Genomic DNA, 21,072 nt, shown 5'->3' with positions numbered 1-21,072 from the left:
ACAGTCTGGTCCTTTTTAGGCTTTTCAGCATCAACTGAGTTAAAAGCAGAATCATCAAGGAGGTTTGAAGCATCCTCCACGTGTTGGCCCGATGAAAACATCTGATGTCTTTTTGAAAACAATACAGTTTGATGCTTTCGGCGCATTTGCGGCTCATTTTTGCGTTGTAGGATTTCATAGGGAAATCTTGGGTCGGCTCTAATTAAAAGACAAGGAACGTGTCAGTTGTTTAACCCCCTCTAAACACATCACATTTCACATGGCTTGAACAAAGGGAGGGATATACGTAGGCGTCTCAAAAGCTTAAAGTAGCTAAGATCAACTTTTTATCCATTGTGGGGATTATTATGTAGATCCTTGAATAAAATAAAAACAAATGATTGTGGCAAGTATAATCCAAAGTTAGATCCAAAAGAAAACAGGTATGTGTTGTATACTTTTAGCTTACATAACTTGAGGTTCAATCACGTCAACTGCAAGATTCATAAGTACTGCAGGGAAATACATGTTTTCCTTTGCATCATTTTGTCAAAATGCCCATTGACGATTTTATTCCTGACAAGTGTTTGGGATCCTTACCACAGGCTGGCTTAATAGAAGAAGAGCTCTGACACTTGCGGTCATAAGCCCGCTCTCCCGACATGATCAAGGAGGGAAACTAACTTTTATTTTTTTGTCCACCAGCTAGTGCCCAATAAATCTGAATATTAATAGCCACTTTCATTCCTGCTGGAATGGGATACAACTTCTAAAACAACAAAGATTTATGAGCACTGGCTAGCGGCTACTCTTCATTTCACACCCTCGTCTTGCTTACACTGAATTCATTTAAAATAAAGTAAAGAAATTATCAAAATTACAAGTCTATGGTTCCACTGTATGCCATGTGCTAGGAGTTTCTCCCCTAAAAGTTATATTTGCATTCAAAGACACATTTTCATGCAAATGGTACAATTTTTCTTTTTTTTTTTTTCCAAACAAAGAAACACGCATTTCTTTTATATGTTCATCTAAAAAAGAAGCTTATTTTCTTTTTATATATATATTTATATATAGTATATGTATATCAGTTAAATTTTTTTCTACACTTTTCCAGGGCAGGCACCGTACACACACCGGGTACAGAGGCATGCCACACTTGCATTGCTTTTGCATTCTACAGTTGGTTGGCTGGCAGGCGAGATGTCATCCAGGCAGTGCTGCAGTTGGTGAGTGCATCCTATGTTTGCACCAACTCTGAACACACATTTTCTCTCTCTCTCTCTCACTCTCTCTATCTCTCTCAGTCTTCTGCATAACATCCATACACACACAATCACACGTATCATCCTTGCGGCCAGGCACTAATCTGTCCCGTGGCCACAGAGGCAGCGTCACACTGCCCAGATGACATCAGAGTAGGGGGCGGGGTCAAAGGTTGGTCCAACAAGCTTCAAATGGAATAATAAAAGCAGTGCAGCAAGGCTCTGTGGCGCATGCAGAGATGGGCGGGAGGAGGAGGGGGGAGGGGGGGATGGGTGGGGCCTGGGAAAGGGAAGGTCAAAGGTTAGTGGAGGGTGTGCAGGTTTCAAATGGAAGGTGTGGGGTCTTGCCCAGGGTTGCAGACAGATTCATGAATGGGAGGTAGGGTTAGAGTTTGGAGGGGAAAAGGGTGGCAAGGCAAGGAGGGTCAGTGCTAACTTCATGACGATTACGTTTGTATTCAATTTTTTTTTTTCAGTTTTTTTTTTCCCTTTTATGTGATTTTTTTTTGTCGTATTTTTATTTTATTTTACTTTTTACAACTGATTTGATGATACAACTTAGGCTCAGAGTAGTGGATGGCTGAATCTACTGCTGGTTGTATGGTAGGAGGATGGAGATGGAGAAAGGTGTTATGGGAGAAACTTTTACGTTTTCTTTGCTACATGAGTTTTTAACTTTATACACAATATAAATACATGGGGGAGGGGGGGGGGGGGGGGGATAATAATGCCAATACATTGGTTTCAGTAATTCACTTTTTGTGCTCAGTTATGTACTGAAGGTTTGCAAGTATTGCTTGTAGTCATGTCTTACCCAAGTTGTCCCCAAATAACCTGGATTAAGTACGCGGCGTGTAGACTGCAGCTTCTTTGTAATTGTCATAGATTTGACAGTAAAATTGTGTATTACAATGTGGTATTTTGTGTTTAAAGTTATAAAATTACTAATTATCAGTCAAATACTAAACATTTTCAAAATGTTAGAATTTATCTTTCTTCAGTCAGTAAACAATTTATAAGTACACATAGACAATAGTAATGTTTAGTTAGATAATACTTGACTCATAGCAAGAAAGGTGCGTGTCTGTTCACGCAAATTAAAAAATAATTGTTCACATCATACACTGTTGAGGCGTGGTCTGATGTGTGACCATAGCCTCATCAAACACACACACACACACACACATACACACACATACACAGTCACATACTCTTAACAATCACACTTACATACACACACAAGCACTGACATGCAGCCATATTTTATCTTGGGATCTGTCAGTGCGACACTGCAGCAAGAAAGCTCCACCCTCCTGTCACCTCAACCAATCAAAGACCCTCTTCACAGCTTCGGTGAGAAAAGGAGTGATACACTGATGATAGATCTGAAGGAAAAATAGAGAGGAAGGAGGGATAATTCCACCCAATTAAATAAGCAGAGAGAAGAATGAAGAGGAGGGTTTGTGAGGAAGATGCACTGTGTTGTTTCATGTCCATTTAGGACGCAGGAATACACAGCACATATTCCGGTAACCATCCTGTCATCCTTCTCTCTCACTATGGGGGTCAGTAACACACTCTTGCTGTGCTTCAATATGGTGTCTTAAGAGACTGGCTAAAAGCCATATGACTTGACGTGTATGTGTGTGTGTGTGTGTGTGTGTGTGTGTGTGTGAGTGTGTGTGTGTGTGACCACGCTCTGTCCACAATACACACACAAAATGAAACATTGCAAATCTTTTGTAAAAGAAGAGTGTGTCTGAGTGTAAGCGACAAGCTCCCCCGCCACTTTAAATGAGTTTTCCTCTCAAGGAAGCCATATCTGCCCCTCCCAACCCATCCATTGCTCTGTCCACCCCCAATGAAACAGAATGCAAATGTCTCATTGCACTCGTCTAAACCTATCGTGGGGAAATAAGGGGAGGTGGGAGGGAAGGCTTGAGGTAATGGGGGAGGGGTAAAGAGGGGCATTGTGGAATAGTAATGAAGGGTAGTATTGATCTGAGTCACATGATCTTGAAATCAAAGGGACAAGGGAGGGTGCCTATTGGGTTGCCACTTAGATGTCTTCTATGAATGCCAATTTTTTTTTTTTTTCTCCCACAATGGAAAGGGAGGGGTAAAGGTACAAAAAAATAGATTAATAAAATAGAGGAAAAGAAACAAACTCTTATTTAAAATGTAAAAGTATAATACAAAAACAACAGCAACAAAAGCATAATAGTAATAAAAACGTTAGTGACTTTAAAGATGAAATAGTAGAAGTGTTAAGTAGTACTCGAAGTTATCTCTAATGACACAAAATAAATAAAAGCTGTCAGAGGAGAGGATGCAGTCGGGGCTCTCAGGTGAAGGAGGGTCGTTGCTCTCTCTCTCTGTCCCTCTCTTTCTCCATCTCCCCCTCTCCATCTCTCTCTCCCTCTCCCTGTCACCTCTCACTCCTCGCGGAGCTGCAAGCGGTAGCGGCTGTAGCGGATCTGGAAGAAGAGCCTCTCCAGCGGCGAGCGGCTCATCCCAGGGAGCCTGTAGTCCTCGCTCTGGCCCGTTCGGCGGAAGCCCAGCGACTCGTACAGCTTGTGGGCGGCCAACTTGACGGCCGTTGTGCCGAGGACCACGGCGGCGTAGTTGTTGCGCACGGCAAACTCCAGAACACGACGACCCAGTGCCTTCGCGATGCCTTTGCCGCGGTAGTGCGAGTCCACCGACATGCGTCGCAGCTCAACTGTGTTGTCATCCTCACGGCCCTGCGCCGCCACGATGCCAACCACGCGTCCGTCGAGCACTGCCACCCAGAAACAGGAGCCTGACAGAGAGCAACAGAAAATAAAATTGATAAAATTAAGTTTGTTTTATACAAGTTAAAGATAAACACTTCAAAATGTGGTTCAACATTTCCACTTTCTTGCCGAGAGATGAAGAAATCAATACTATTCCCATGTATGAACAGAAAATAAGAAGCTACTGTCATCAGCTGGTTAGCTTAGCTTAGCACAAAGACTGGAAATAAAGGGAAACAGCTAGCTTGGCTCTGCTCAAAAGTAACAGAATCAGAACAGTAAAACTATTGTAAAAACATTGTGGTTTAATTGACATGTTACATTTAATTTACTGTCATTTCTGTCATTTCATTTTTGAGCGTTAGAGGTGCTGGTTGTTGGATTTTGTTACTTTTGGACAGAGCCAGGGTTGATGTTTCCCCGTTTCCAGTCTTTGTGCTAAGCTAAGCTAACCAGCCATATAGCTTCATATTTACCACACAGACCTGGAGAGTGGTATCAGTCTTCTCATCTAACTTTCAGCAAGACTAGTAAATAAAGAAGAGTAAATAAGCTTGTTTCCAAAAATATCGAACTACACTTTCAAGATATGACAGTAACAAACAGGGCCTAAAGCCTCTCATCATGTGGTTCAGTAGTTTTATCACTGTAGTGTTTTAATCTTTTTGGGATCAATGAAAAATGTTTTTTATGTAGAAGAAGTGAAGTGTCGAGACCCTCACTCTCAGCCGCTCTTATACACTCAAGCTTGTGACCACATTTCAAAAAAAGTTGAGACCAAACACTTTCTACAGTTAAAGGTTTGATACTATCCGTTTAGCCTTGCAAACACGCCCTAATCAAATAGTAACTCTTATTTAACAAACTATGCAACACGAATGGCCTGCAAAAACAAAACTGATAGATGAAAGCAATGATCGGAGCGGCAAAGGGGATTGGATGAGGGTGTTTAGCGCCAAAAAACTCAAGTGAAAAAGAACGTCCTGTGTTTCCATTAGCAGTATGTTGGATGTCGTAATGGCTTAAATGCTCTGAGTGGAGAGAACAAGGGAGGCAGAACAGAATAAGGAAGGCAGGGAGTAGATAAATGAGGAGGGCAGAGACTAGTATCTGACTGATGGTTAATGGCATTAGCCACTCAGTTAGACGCTGCTGATTAAAAGCAGAGGCATGACAGAACGGTCGCTTTGGGCTCACAGTGTGGTGGAGCAGATGCACAAATGATAGAAAAAGACAAATTTTTGTCAATTAGGGGGGAAAAAATCCATTTCCAGGTTTAGATGGTCATTTGTGTTACAGGAACTGATTCTCATTTTATATAAACACCGCTCTGTAATTTGAAAACAGGCAGGAATAAAACATTTTTACAGTGACTCATGCTGTGTAAAGGACTTGCTGTGCCCCACAGTTAATACATCAGACACTCAGACAGGTACTGGTGACAGACAGACAGACAAATAAAAAGACTAACACACACACACAGACAGACAAACAAGGTTAAACCAATACAGATAAAATGTCAGCAGACAATGCTCCTCCACCAGAGTACCACTGAGAGCTTGAATATCAACCCGTTTTAATATCAATCTATATTCGTTCTGCAGTTTGTAGTCTGTTCACTTTGACACTGAGTGATTATGTTTGTGAATTCTTCACGGTTTTCACATTTAACAACAGTTTTTAGGACAAAACAATGTGATAAAGAGCTGCAGAACACCTTCAGTATCACCTTGTCTTATGTTTAGTGCTCCCTAAAGAGTAAAAAAAAAAGTCCCTCAGTTATTCAAAGTCCCCAAGTTACTCTGACTCAGCACATCTACAAAAACTCAGCTGGTTCATAAGGTTAAATAGCGTAGGGAAAAATGTCACAAGTAAGTAATGTTACGGGGTCATCGTGCTTCTTTTGAAATCGTCCTCCTTTGAATTTTAATCAGGCGTTTTTTAAACGAGGATTTAAACCAGCGCGGCGTGTAGGTGTGTGCCCTCGCTTTACCGATCGTAATCTTTCAAGGAAAATGACCCTCTCATCCTCCTGTTTTTATTACATAACCATGTTCAAATAGCCTTTCTATCAATGTCAGTCATATTTACGGCATGTGGTGGCAGCGATTACATGATTTTGTACTAAAAATGCCATCTGTTTGTTATAGATAAAGTAAATCTGACTCTGCCGTGACTGGCAGAAGGCGACGGTAAAAACCTGTCTGTCCATGAACTCTGAATCCTAATTCTCTCTATAACTTTCTCTTACTGTCTTAACGTCTTCTCTCTTTTATTTCTGCTCAATCTCCTGTTCTTACACACACACACACACACACACACACATACATACAGGCGGTGACATTAACATCATGCTTCTGCCAGATTCCCGTGTGTCAGGAGGGATTTCATGCCCCTGCAAGCCCGTGTTAAGCTGATCCTGAGGCTTCTGTTACTGAATCAAACGACTGTCATATGTAGGTTGCAGCGGCAAACAGGCAAGTAGTACTCCCTACGCTGATAGCTAGACGGAGGTAAGGCGTCACTAGGAGAGTGTGTGTAACCAGTGTTTCACTAATCTCTTAGGGAAGTTGTGATTTTGAATTAAATGCAGGAAGATTCATAGCTATCTAAAAATGCTGAAAAGCTCCACCCTGAACATCCCAGATAACAACAGAGCATCAGATGACCCCAGTTGAGATGTTATAGATTCACCCTAATGGCCAAATAATAATTATTGTAATTTTGGTGACAGATGCTGGTGGGAGAACTCCGCACACACAAAGTGAGCAATCAAAAATTTAGTTATGTTCACTGTCTCCGAAGAAATGTAGGTCAGGTCATAACATTTCTGGTCATTAAGTCCGTCAAACATGAAGAGAATTAAGAATGAATTGCTCGTTACCATTCGGGGTCATCAAAGTGTGAAGTTGATTATGTGGAGCTTTGACTAACGGAGGATCATTTAAGTGATTGTTTGCATGCTTCAGATGTGCAAAGTTGTAAGCGGTCACACGGCCTTCACTAATACTATGCAATGATGTTTCATTATAAGCAGATGTCAAAGCTGCACTGTCAACTGCACTCTGTCGGCATTATTATGCTCGTGCATGTGTGTCTGTGTGTGAGTGTGTGTGTGAATGTGAGTGTGTGTGGGAGGGGGGGGGGTTATGCTTCCATAAAGCCCTCCTGACCATCTGTCTGAACTGAGCCCTGTGCCAGGAATGAGGACAGCACAGGAAAGCACGCACTCCGCCTATCAGAATGTGTGTATTACTTAACAGCACGTCTCAAAAAGATCACTCGGATCACATCAAACAACGAACGTTCGATATCGTGATATGAAACCAGATATCGTCTTAGATTTAATATCGTCATATGTCATAAGTGTTGTCTTTTCCTGCTTTTAAAGGCTGCAATACAATAAAGTGATGTCATTTTCTAAAACTTACCAGACTGTTAAGTTAGTCATTATACCCACATTACTGATGATTATTTATCAAAAATCTTATTGTGTAAATATTTTGTGAAAGCACCGATATTCATCCCTACAATATTGTTACAAGATTGATATTGAGGTCAAAAATATGGTGATATTTGATTTTGTCCAGATCGCCCAACCCTACAATGAACCACAGTGGAAAAAAAAAACAAATATTACATCTGTCTTTGCCCCTCCTCCCCCTCTGACTCTGCTTTTCCTCTGAAAGCTAAGAAGAGTATATTTACCACTAAGCTTCCTGACATCACAATTCAAGGAACCTCACATCTGCTGCATCTGACACTACTACTATTAAACTGAATGGATTTAATGTCCTATCAGTATTTCTGCTGGGAACTGCACTTCCAGGAGATAGGAAGATAGAAAGAGATAAAATAGAAAGAACAAGAGGGAGATTGAGAAAGTTATAGGAGGCGGGAGAGTGTTTTATTTTAAGAGAAAGTAGAAACAGAGAGGGTTTAGACCCTCGTCAAGTCTTCACAGCTGCAACTGAAATGTCATGTTTAATGAAAATAAAGGGAGGTTTGTAACCAGAGTGTCACCAGTTAGAATCAAAACACCGACTGAGAAAAAGTGTTTACAGTCACCATAAAACCTCTCTTGAGCAAGGCACTTAACTTTTAACTGCCTCAGTGATGCTGTGTGAATATGAAATGGATTAATTAAAGGTTTATTAACATTCCTGTCAAACCGGCGCCTAAGATACGATATGTTTAACACCTGCGTGAATGTGAATTTTGGCTTTTTAGCATTAATAACTGTTGGTGAAACAGGCTGCGGAAATCTCTCTTTAGCAAGTTAAACAGACGGAGCAAGATGATCGAAATAAAGGCTGAAACTGATGAATGTTGTCATTATTGATTCATTATTTTCTCAATGAATCATTTTGTGAGTAATTATAATTTCCCAGAACCCGAGGTGACTAGAGATATTCGGTTTACTATCATACAGGAGACAAAAAGATGGATGGAGACATTATTATGTCATTATTAGTTAAACAAACAATGAAAACAAGTCTGTAATAAACAAAAACTTAATCTCTCGTCTTTAATTATCAGTCCTGCACCACAACACTGATTCAAAACACCACGTGGAAAGAGGGAATGAGTAAGACTGTCTTCCAAAAAGACCTTTTTTTTCTGTGATGCTTATGAGCAATGCACTAAGCCTCCTGTTGCTCCAGCACAGTAGCTCATCGCTTAAAGGGGAACTCCACCGATTGATCGATTGGAAATAAACACTACAAGTGAGGTTACCAGACCTCTAAAGCCCACTCCTCACCTCTGCTTGAGTCTAGCAGCTTGAGGCTACATTAGCTGCTACTAGCATAACACACCCAGCTGTCTGACTGAACTGTCAACAGTCAAATTGCATTGTGGGTAATGTAGGCAGCAGGTTTTGACAAGGAAGAATTGCTACCACGTCTCTGGTTCTACTGCACCGATTTTATCCTTTTTTTTAAACCGAGAGTCCGACAATGTTATAGGTATGCGATGCTTAATCAGTGTGGTGCTCTTTGATACAGTGGTAATACATGAATAATATATGATAATGCAACACTGATGTTTTGTTGTGTAACTGAGGCCAGAAAGTCATATTAATGAGCTTACTCACTCAGAAAAAAGGAGTTAGAAAAAGAGGGGAAAGAGGGACAATGAAGAAGAAGTCATTCATCTGTCCTCTCTAAGAGAAAGGGAGGGAAGCATCTGTGTTAACAGTAATAGTGATGAGCCTGAAAGGATCCATTATTGCTGCTAGGGCATACAAACCCGAAAGAGGGGGGGCGGTGGGGGGGACAGAGAATCTACTATTATTACAGAGGGGGATGGGACCTAAAGAATACAGATGATCTCAAGACAAGAAATAAATCACAGCAGAGAGTGAAGAACAGAAGGAGAGGAAACGCTTTGAACCCTGGAAATCATTCAGAAGGATTCTCTCACAAGCAAAAATCTGATTACTTCACCCTTAATGCGACAGATCGAATTTCTTTAACTACTTTACAAGGATATTAATATGTCTTCATGCATGTGTGTGGGAGTGTGAAATCTTGGCTGATGTTATGATATGAACCCTGCACAAAAAAAACACACAAAAAAAAAAACGCACACACTCTCAAACACACACAAGGGGGGGCATACACAGGAATAGTTTTATGGTGTCTAATGAGATTATTCTCTTTTCCTTCAGATGAAACCTAGAGGGCTAATTCAGTTGATAAGCGTTCAGTCTAGACGCCGCCTCTCTGCGCTGTAGTTCACTTCTCTGTGAGCTCAAACGCCGTCCTGAGCACTCCGTGGGTGTAAGCTCTGACAAAGGCTCATAAGTGGCTTGACTCTATTCTCTGTGTGTTGTTGCTATTTGCTCTGTGCTCCAATAACGAAGCAGCAAATTAATTTGGTTATTTGTGTGTGTTATTTTTTTTTATATCTCTGCGCAGCACGTGTGTCATTGTTGCAGGGTACATTAAGCAGCGGTGATTTATGTTTCAGGAGTGGTTCTGAAACGGTTGCATCCCCGCATAATTAATGTGACTATGTGAGGTGTTAAATGGCGAATAGGCCTCTGGCGATGATATCAGCACCTGATATACACGTGGTGTAACATCAGATTGTTAAAGCATCATTCTCTATCATAACAATTCATTGTAACCACAATTTTGTCACTTTCTTCACTAAAAAGACATGCATGTTGTGCTTTGAAGGAGCTGAGTAAAAAGCAGATATTTTCCACATTCATATATATCTTTTATAATATATCATCATCAACTGTGAGCGATTATTTTGCACTGCTTTAATGTTAGAGCATGTAGACAGGAAGCTGCAGCTAGCTAGCAAAGAGCGAACAAGGAAGCGGTACACTGAGAGATTTTTCATTTAAATAGGAAATAGTTTAGATGCTTTTGAAGCTGTTTTTTTATATATATACAACACACTCTCCCTTCTGCATGTCCTTCCATACAGACATACCCTCCTCCTCAGGTCAGAGTGCATGCTGGGAGTATGGATTAGCCTGTCACATGTAAGCCAAACATCAGCAGTTTTTTTTCCCCTCCGTCAGGGACAAATGAGGGTGAGAGGAGGTGACCGTCAAGACGCACTTTAGAGATACAAACACACAACAGTGCAGTTGCAGAAAATGAATTATTCATGTGTATTGAAGCCTGGATTTACAGTAGGAGAGGTCTTAACATCAACTTGGCCTTTAAGCCAAACCCGATATGCAAAGGAGACTGACGCATTGACCTGTGTGCTGTCACGATTAACCGAGGCTCACGCGCCCATACAACGTGCGCGCTTCTTTAGCGAGTCCATTAGCTCAGAGGAACTCATTATCCGGCCCTTTACTGTTGCTTTTACTGCCTTCCTGCCCGTCAACGCGTCTATGCATGTTGTTTGTTTGTATGCAAGCGTGCAGGTACATGCTCACATTTCACACACATGCTACACTTTACTGTGTGCATGCCATTGTTCACATGTACAGCTTTACTACTGCAGCCAGGGCTTCTCTCTCTCTCTCTCTCTCCCCCTCCTCCTCCTCATTTCTGAGGTCAAAGGCCACCACACCGGGATTTACACCAAGATGCAAAATGTGAATGCAGCCTGTTACGTCTAAAAAGCACATTTAATCTCTAGCGCGCACATGTAATCACTCGCATGTCAATAACTAACTAACTAACAAAGGCTTTAAAATCGCTTCTCGGTGATGATCAGACATGTGATTGGTCACAAGAGACTCAACACAGTGAGAAAAACGCACAACGCTGCAATTAATGATGCTGCTGTTGACACGTCATCTGGTCTCTCCAATGAGTGTCTTTGTTCTTGTATTGATTTAAGCATAATGTGAAACAAAGGCTGAGGGCGTCATTAATGTTTGGCTCAGCTTCCTCTAAACGCTGAATAGATGAGAGATACACATGTTCACAGACATACAGAGGACATCTGAGGTACTGGACTACTGAGGCCTCGAGTTTCTCACATGTACAGTCTGGGAACAGCAGTCAGCCAGTGGTGTAAAGGATCTTTTGGAGTGCCAATAATCTAAAAGTATGTGGTTTAGATGTAAATCCACTACCTTTGTGCTTAGATATGTCCAAAAATGTACAACAAATAAGTTTTATTTGTAGTGTTGCTACATGGTTAAAGGGATAGTATGACATTTTGGGTAAAATTCATATTTTCTCTGTTTCCGGTCTTTATGCTAAGCTAAGCTAACCGGCTAAAAGTTAGCTGCAATTTATTTTAATTACTGATTATTTATGTCATTTCTTGTTATGATTAATCAATTAATTGTTTGGGCTCTAAAACAGAAAATAGTGAAAAATGCCCATCACAGTTTCTTAGAGTTCAAGATAACATTTTTTTCTCTGACCAACGGTCCAAAAAGACGTTTACGTTGCAAGGATATAAAACAGAGAAAAGGAGTTAAGTTGGAGAGGATGATATAACAAATATTTGGCATTTTTTCCTTGAAAAATTACTTAACTTGTTAAACATTTATCAAAACAGTTGATAGTTGCTATTATCGACTATTTATTTTTCAGCATAACATTCTACCTTACTGTGAATTTTACAGTTTGTGAACTTTTACAGTCTCCTAAATGTTGCTTTTCTGCTCAATCCGTGTCATTCTGTCAACGGTGAAAAATTAAACGACTAGTTTGTAATCCTGTTGCAGTAACTGTCCGTAGCTTCTGATAAATGAATGAATGAATAGTAAATTACATTTCGTTTGTCTTTTCTCAGCTTTTCAAGAGACTTGAAGGCTCTTTCGTTTCCTGGGAGGAAACATCACTTCCTCTGTGCCAGGATGATGGATAACCCAGTTGGCCGCTGCACAGCCTCCCCTGCACCTTCAGCGTAGATGAGGAAAAGAGGAGGAGGAGGAGGAGCGATACAGGTGGGAGAGAAAGAGAAAATGATATTGCAGCTCTTATCTACTGTTTGGCATATATAACCAGAACGACTCATTAGCTAATAAAATGCCTCACAATTGGTCACCTGTTAACATCGGGACTCATGATTTGTCACCAGAGAGAAAACCGCTACATCTTTGACATTTAGTTTAGAATTTAGTCGAAGGGAACGAGGGTTGGATGGCAGAGGAGAGGGTGGAAGGAAGGGATGCCTTATTAATCTGAGGTGCTTCAGCTGACGAGTCTGAAATATCCCCCAGGAGATTACTACGCCTGTGTGCTAACCAGCGAACTCTTCATTTCTCTCTCTTTCTCACCAACATACGAAATATATCTTTTATAGTTGAGGATCACACCCCTCCCCCAGATGCCCCCGTTTTCTATCTAGCACTCACTTCCTCGCTTCACATATCTTCCCTTTCTCTCTCTCTCTCTCTCTCTCTCTCTCTCTCTCTCTCTCTCTCTCTCTCGTTCAGAGCTAAAATAAGCACAGCAGGTACTGGTGGAGGAAGCTGCTCCCTCCGCTGGAACAGAGCAAGCTCAAACTCATCCCACACACACATACACACAGAGCTACAGTGAGACTGACCGGCAAGTATTATAATGGTCTCATGTCTTTATGAGACTCTGCAGTGGTCATGACGCCTCATTAAACAGCCAGTATTACTGAGTAGGTATCACTTCCACATGGGGGAAGGTTTGGCTCAGTGTATAGTGTCACCCTCATTATATTATATTCACTTTTTAGGCACTAAGCTGCTCCACAGTGACCTACAGTGATTGAGCAAGTAAAGAGTACAAAGGAGGAGGAGATTCATCCACCTACTGTTTGAACACGAGGGGAAACCTCCATCTTCCTGTATTTATTTTCATTTTATTTGATTTGTAAGGGACCATGTACAATATAAAACCTAAATGTTACCATTAGATTAGATTGAACTTTATTGTCTTTGCACTTTTGCAAATTTGTTTATTGCTAATGCACAGTTGTATTTGATATATTGTACCAGAGTTAACGTGAAGCTAATTTTAATCTGCAGCTCCTTCACGTTATATGTTTAAAATATGGGTATCTTTGTTCATCCTTTGCCTCTTTTTTTTTTGACCCTGTGGAATTATGGGCGGTATGGGTGTAACTCAGACATTAATTTCCTATGAAGGGAGCGAACAACTGTGTAAACACGCCTTTGATGAGATCAGTGGTGACATGAACAGGTCCAAATGTTCTGCAAATGAGCACAATAGTAAAAAATTTTGGCTACATGTTCTAAACAAATGGTCCGGCCCAAGTCAGCTCTAGCTTGCTCCTTTGAATAGACTCTAGAAATCTTCAGATTGTATTTTTAAAAATAAATTGTCCATAGATTCTAATTAGACAAAATGAAATTAAGAAAGTCTTTAAATACAACATAGATTTCCATTCACACGCATTCGCACATCTAATGAAACTGCCACAAACTAGTTATGTATGGTCTGTATCTAATATCATGTCTACACAGCAGCAGCTTCAGTCTTAAGTCAGCGTCTACACAGGATACATTCAGGAACAATAAGGGGTGTAGGTCACCCACATTTTGGCAGCGTCCAGAATCCAATACACAGTCATTGTAAAACAAAGGTAAATAGACTTGAAGCCTAAAATTACTCTTTGGACACACAGGTTAAGTGCGAGGAAAACATGGCCCGTTACGTGACCTGTGTAGATTAAACTATCTTCTGTCAGACGAATGCGAGACGGACGACTGAAAAACACAACTGAAGCACTTCCTGTGTAGATGGATAGGTGTAAGGTGGAAGACCTAATCGTGTTTAGCATGTTCACACAGTAAAAACGGTTGTTTTATGTTCTAAATTAAGCATTCGTTTCACTTTGATTGCCGCTGTGTACGTACTTTTCTGAAATTTTCGCACAGCCTTGTTTATGACCACACGAAACGCTGATGCCTGCAACTCGTCAACAATGTAATGTGATTGCAGGTCGTGGTCAAGCTCGAGTATAATTGAATTTGGTCAGTTTTTCTGAGGAACTCGCAAGTCTTTGCTCTCTCGTGTGTGCACTCATCTATCTGATAATACAACCACATGGATTAATAAATATGCGTATTAAGATTTTCCAGCGCAGAGGTACAAAGAGATTAGATGATTACAGTACAAGGAATTAGGGTCAACAGCTCAAATGGCGTTTTGTGATTTAAATGGAGGGAACTCCCTCAATAGTTACGAGTCTTCTGTCTCCATTTACAGTTTCGCACTGAATATGCACAGCAGTCGTTAACATATGATTGGCGGACACTTGATTGCCAGACTGACTCATTATTGGTTTATCGTCTCCAGTGAAGGAAAGAGAAAGATAAGGAGTAGTCAGCTTGTACAAAGAGATTTGTGCCAGCAGATATTACAATTCCATTGATTTTAATTTGTCAAGCTCATATTGAACTATTGAATTTAGATAATAGATTTTTAGAATTAAATTCAATATGGGTCAATTAGAGCGCTTGCTGTATCAGCTGCTGTTTATGTTAAAGTAACAAGCTTCTAGGCTTTTTTTACAGCTATATACATTTATACTACTGACCATTGTTCCTTCAATTTGCTTTACAACCTCTCCGCCTACACACACACACACACAATCACACACACACACTTTATTATGGGGCAAATGAAAGAGATGACAGCTGGCCTTAAGTGGCAGCAGAGTGAGTGATCACAACACACACAGAGGAGATAAGAGTATTGATTGGCGTAGTCGTGGCATGTGGACAGGGATATGTAGCCGCTTTCAGCTCTATTACGGTTCGCCTTCTGTCAACCTTCTTCTTCTTCTATTACCCAAACAGCCTGCAGTCAATGTCCACTTATAAAGAGTTTGTTCAATTTAAATTTTTTGCTTGATTGTCAAAAAAATCTATAGAACGGGTCACACTGTTCTCTGTGTTTGAGTCTGTTTTTCTTTCTGCACTTAAAGCAGCATTTCTCCTATAAGCTGATTAATCGCAGAGTTGCAGAAATACAACATTTACATTTTTCGATGCTCTAAGTGATCGTCAAAACCAAGACATCTCAGTTATTGGACGCCGATTAAATTAACGTTCAAGTGCCAAAAGATGAAGCTTCACACATTTCTCTCCCTAAAGACAACACACTGACACACACACAGCACATGCAACCATTTACCACTTCTGACATCAACACATCTTTATACCTTTGTTACGCCTTAACACCTTAAGCAGGTATTTTTGTGTCTTTATTGTCACTGTTATGTTATTTCTGGATGTCAGACATTTTTTACAGAAGAAGCACTTTGTCCTGTCGACGTGCAATATTGGCAGAGATGTTTAAAGTTTTCCACCTTATCGTTAATTTCCAACTTTCTCCACTTGTTCCTACAGTGTTCAAGTTGAGGACACTGCGCACTGAGATGTTTCAGATGTGTCAGGGAAAATTTTTCTGCTTGCCTGACAGAAATACGCTGGCACTATCTCAAATATACCATTACAAAAAAAGAACAAACGTGCAATGGCTAATTTTGTGCAGGTTGGAAGATTCAGCTACGCTAAAGTGCTTCCGTTTGCTACTTGTAGACACTAATGGAAGCCAATTTGCAAATGAAAAATCGCACAAAGTAGCTGTTCGGTTGTAGTAGCCCCAGATATGTGATTCTAGAAAGAAGAATACAAGATGTATTTTCACCTGCCACACTCTGGTATGTCTCTATTCAACATTTTCTTTGAACCACTATCTGAAAACATGGCAGAAAGATGTTTTGGGTTGATTCTCCCACTGACATTGACGAAAAACAGGCTTAAAAGCCCTCAAAACTTGGTTTCAGGGATTATTTATCAAGAGTGCAAAAGTTAAAAAACTGTTAGCTAGGTGTGGTTTGATTAAGCAAACAACCCCACAGTTGCCGTCAGATGTTGATTCAAACGCTGCTGAATTCTGATTGGTGCAGGGAAGTACATGACATCACCTTTGTCCACCCGAGCCCCGCAACTTTAAACCAATAACAACACAAATCCCTCACGTACGATAACCAAAACTGCGCTAACTTTGGCAGAAAATTCTGTTTTCATGTAGGACTCAATCGCTCGCAGTAAGAAACCGATTGAGAAAATATGTTTTCTGGATCCTTTAAGTTCAACAAGTTCTCCGCTGTATGCCAAATGATGTATTCTGCACATAATCGCCCACTCCTACGTGCCACATGCCATGCCATCCTGCACACGCTTCACACAAAAAAACAACACACACACCGCAACAAATGACAGTGACGTCAGCGGTGCCTCTCCATCAGGACTGCATGTTGGTGCCCAGGTGTTCATCCCCCTGGACCCATTCAGTTTGCATGGATATAATCATTAGCATTGTCCAAGAGCAGTGGTGCCTGACCCCCTCTAAACCATCACAGCCCTGCAGCAATAATGGGAATGCTAAATTGCAATTGTGTATGCAGTGGATTACCAAGCCAGAGGGCACAATGTCTGAAAGAAAGAGACAATGAGGGGGCAATTGACTGGCTTAACTAACACCTGCTTTTTATATTGGCCACGTGGTTTGGGTTAACAGGGGATAAATGCGTCCAAGATGTTACAGGGCAGGGGGGGAATGTGTGAAGTGTGTCATATGTTTGCGGTTGACTGTCACTCACATCCAAAACGACTAAACTCCTGAGGAGGGATGAATAGTTTGACTCGAGGTAAATCGATTTTTTTTTTTTTTCCCCAAATTAGAAGCTTTAGTGGAGGAAATGAGCCTTGGAGACACCGAGTGTACAGCAGAAAAGTGTATCAGCAGTTTCCTCCGTGCGATCAATAAGTCCTGTGATGCACATACACACACATACACACACACCAACCCCCGCCCGCCTGTGACCAAGTGAAGCTCAGAGTGGAAGCAAGTGGGGGGGGGGAGCAGTTGGAGAAAGAGACAGGGAGGAGGGGTGGGAAAGAAGGGTGAAAGAGGAAAAGGAAATCAGAGAGACGACCTGCATATTTAATGACTTGCCTCTGCATCGCCTGAAGACTCTCTAGAAGCAGCCACGTTTTAAAGCGTCCCTCACTCTGCCTTTCATGTTGTTATTTGGAGGATTTTGTCTTTTATTGCCCCGGCTGAACTTTTTAAAGTACAAATAGAGTGTTTTATACGTTCTCTTTATCGCCATCCCTCTTGATTTTCCTCATAAAACAACTCTGGTGGTGGAGCATTGCCGACTGACGAACCAGATAACGCTGATTATTCACACTAAAGTGAGAACACTGAGGTTTGTCCCTTGTCTTACCTGTGGGTTTCATGTAATAAGCCTCTATGTCAGCCATGTCCGTGTGCAGAGCACAGTCCAGATAACTCTGGATAACTTTCCTGCTGTAGTAGTAGCGCGCACCCATGAGAATGAGGGGCGCACAGCAGGTCAGCGTGACGGATTTGGTCACGAAAAAGCACATTACTATGGAGAAATGGAAGAAAAATAAACGAAACCTGTCAGAAAAGAGAATCACATGTTTGATTTTGGCAGAATTTGAACCCCACACAGACACAGAAGAGGCAATATGACATAAGCATCAATGAATGCAGCAGTTTCATCACATAACAGTAGAATATCAACAGTGATCAAGAGACATTAGGATTAGTTTCACACAAGGCAGCAGAATAACATTCATCAGTTTGAAGGAAGGCATATCAGTGTAGCTGCAGGAGCACAAAATCTGACAAGATAAATCTTGAGGTTTCAGTTGAGACTTTGTTAGTATTGAATTCTTCAAACCAGTTTAGTCCATATTGGAGTAATTAGTCAGATGTGACGCTGGGGGGCGCAAAGGGGAACACAAACAAGCAGGCTGGATGCTGCATAGCATGTTGTTGTGTGGCATGCAATAACCCACTAGTTAGTTTACTCCACTGCACCCCAGCGTGGCGTGAAACCTCAGCGCGTCACACTTTATTAAAGAAAGTCTAACTATCCAAAAAGAAACAATCAGACCGCACTGAAAAATAATTTGTTTGGGAGATTTTACAGGCAGGACAATCACGTTAGGCTATATATGTCTTGCATGAGTCTAATTAAAGCCGAAATAAAAAAAAAACGCCAAAACTTTATATGGTTTGAGTTGGAAACAACTTGTTTGATTTCTACGGGACATGAGGCTTTAATATGCGCCGGCAACACCGACAAAAGCCGTGCGAGACCAGTGCATGACTGGCGCATTGGCTGCTGTGCAGAGGCGGGGGAGGGAGGAGGGGGAGGAGGGGGAGCGCCCGCACGCTGCGTGTGCGCGCCGCAGGGGGGGAGGATTTTAATGTGTGTGTTGGGTTGCGCGGGGGAGTGCTTTTTGGGTACGTGCGCGCACCCTGTGGGCCAATCCTCAAAATTCATTCACTCATTCATTCACGGCACCGGTATGTCATCACATCATCAGCAGACCCGCCGGTTATACACATGCACCATGCGCCTGGCCATGCCTTTTGTTGCATGATGAGCAACATGCCGGTGCGTGCCGGGGGGTAGGGGGGTAAAGGAGGGTAAGGGGAGGTTTGGGAAGAATGCCGCGCTGGCACTTCAAGTGTTGCAACAGATTTCTACTTAACTGTAGCTATACATCACCTACAGGGCTATATGGTGCAGAGAAATGTTATTTGTGTGGGATTTAAAACAAGTTCCTCAAATAAATCACAGAGGGATGCAAACATCAAACAGAAATATGCGCCTACACTGTGACATGAGCTGTGAAATAATTCCTTTGTAGAAGATTAATGTTAGTGGTTATATTTAAGTTTTTACATCTTAAGAAAAGTGTTTCTGAAGCCTGTTGTGGGAATAAATACGCCCGCAAAAGGCGACGTGATGCATTTTCTCTGCCTACATGATGAAAAGTAATAAAGGTACTTACCTGTCAGAAGAGCATATAAAAACTGGGTCTTGGGCTGCTGCCTGAGCCCCCTAAACGCCGTGTTGGGTATCCTCTCCATAATACCCTCGTAAAAGATGCGGCGCACCTCCTCTTGATCCCCGCGCTCGAACTCGCGGATAAAAACCGCATCTTTCCTCACATCCTTGGCCTCGCTGGGGTTCAGAGCCGCGCTGGACGGAGGAGAGCTCCACATGATCGACTCTTTTTTGGTCCCAGGTATAGCATCGTGTTCGTCCGCAACAATTTTAGTCTCGCAAACCATTTTGGGAGACGAAAAATGCATGCAACTGGCCGCAAAAAAACAACTACAGTTCGGAAAAAAGGGGGAAAGAATGAGAGTGAAAATGGATGATGCGTGAGGTTTTCTTAAAAAACAGAGAAACGATGAAGGGGATAAGACGAAGGGGGATGTTCTGCTGCAACCCTGAGCGTTTCTGACGACCAAGACTTGCCGGCGTGAGTCAAGCAGTATTTATAAGCGGGCAGGGCGGGTAGATTCAGGTTCAGGGGTTGGGGTGGTCCTCTCGCTGCACAGATTGGTGGAAGCGGTGCGCCGTTAGATGCTGATGGACGAGGGAGGAGGGAGAGATAAAACAGAGCCGCTCTCTCTCACTGCATCTGAGCAGGCTTATGTGTGTATTTTGAGGATGTGGGTCTATGAGGGGGGAGGGTGGGGGGGTTGCGCTGGTGAGATTGCGTAGAGAGGTTGTTTCTGAGCAGTCTTCACGATGTCTTACAATGAGGAGGATCCCCGGTTTGTTTGAGATACCGTGGCTAGAAAGGATGCGATACGCAGCACAAAGGCGCAAGGTAAAGAGAGGGCGATGCGTCAAACAGGAAGGAAATCCTCGTGACAGGGCTACTGCAGCTCCTTAGACGAATAAAAAATAAGTTCATAATAACTTTTTATTCAGGTCTATAATTAAATTCGAGGTGAAAATGCTTCGATGTTGCCTTGAAACTCCTGAATGACTTCACATCTCCGTTGTTGCGCAGATAAATAGGCTACTGTGACAATAAGGGGGAGGAAAAGACTGATGTAAGACATATAAATTAATATGCTGATATAAATCGACATTAAGAGGACATTACAAAGCCTTAAATTCAGCTGGTAGTCGCCCTAATGTCTGGGCAGTGGTTGCACATCACAGGCGCACAGTGGGGCTGTGTGCAGCCTCCTCCGCCTGTTGACTGACAGCTCTGCTGCAGTGCAGTGATTCCTCCACGGCTTCCCTTCGCTTTGTCACCCCGCTCCTGTCATACATCAGTCCCGACACGGAGATTATCTGGCTTTTACTGCGCATCTGAAACTTCCCATTTGCCCATCTGTCGGCGACTAACACCGTATAGAAGTAACAGCGGCGACAAGTACCGGCTTTACGCACGACTGTGGCGGCACTGGTGGTGATGACGATGACGATGATGCTCGATCCGGTCCTTTGTTGTCCCTCTACACTCCCTGTAATTAATCGTGACTGTTATTACACAGAGTCACAAACAAGTGCTGTCATTATTTGTTTGTGTGTGTGTGTTTTATTATTTTTTTTATTATGGCACAACGTTCTTTAATGGTCAGGGGATGAAGTTTACATTTACATGTAATGAAAATAGTGTGATTTCCCTTCACAAATGAGGAAAAACTCATATGAAGATGCTGGATAACAATAGGGCCCATGTCCATATCACTGTAGCCAATATTGCGCATCACTGTCATGCAATATGAATATCATCCTATAAAGTTCGCCTT

General features: G+C 41.9%; 2 protein-coding genes across 2 annotated transcripts in view; one reads left to right on the top strand and one right to left on the bottom strand.

Annotated features, from left to right (window-relative positions):
* The first annotated feature begins 1,119 nt into the window (after positions 1-1,119).
* The window catches only part of nelfa (negative elongation factor complex member A), a 59,063-nt gene continuing 39,110 nt past the window's right edge, over positions 1,120-21,072 (top strand). Inside the window, exons 1-2 of the mRNA XM_044340508.1 lie at positions 1,120-1,208; positions 12,251-12,404. The gene's annotated coding sequence lies outside the window, so the exon portion shown is untranslated. The remainder of the gene's footprint in view (positions 1,209-12,250; positions 12,405-21,072) is intronic.
* nat8l (N-acetyltransferase 8-like) lies at positions 1,202-19,971 on the bottom strand. Its single transcript, XM_044340517.1, has 3 exons — positions 19,305-19,971; positions 17,699-17,863; positions 1,202-4,047 (listed from the first exon to the last, which is right to left on the bottom strand). The coding sequence occupies exons 1-3, from the start codon at positions 19,606-19,608 to the stop codon at positions 3,680-3,682; spliced, it is 837 nt and encodes a 278-aa protein (XP_044196452.1). The 5' UTR covers positions 19,609-19,971; the 3' UTR covers positions 1,202-3,679.

This window comes from Thunnus albacares, chromosome 22 (assembly GCF_914725855.1).
Source record: "Thunnus albacares chromosome 22, fThuAlb1.1, whole genome shotgun sequence".
Lineage (NCBI taxonomy): Eukaryota > Metazoa > Chordata > Actinopteri > Scombriformes > Scombridae > Thunnus > Thunnus albacares.
Note: the sequence above shows the minus strand (reverse complement) of the source record. Positions and strands in the feature narration are given on the sequence as shown.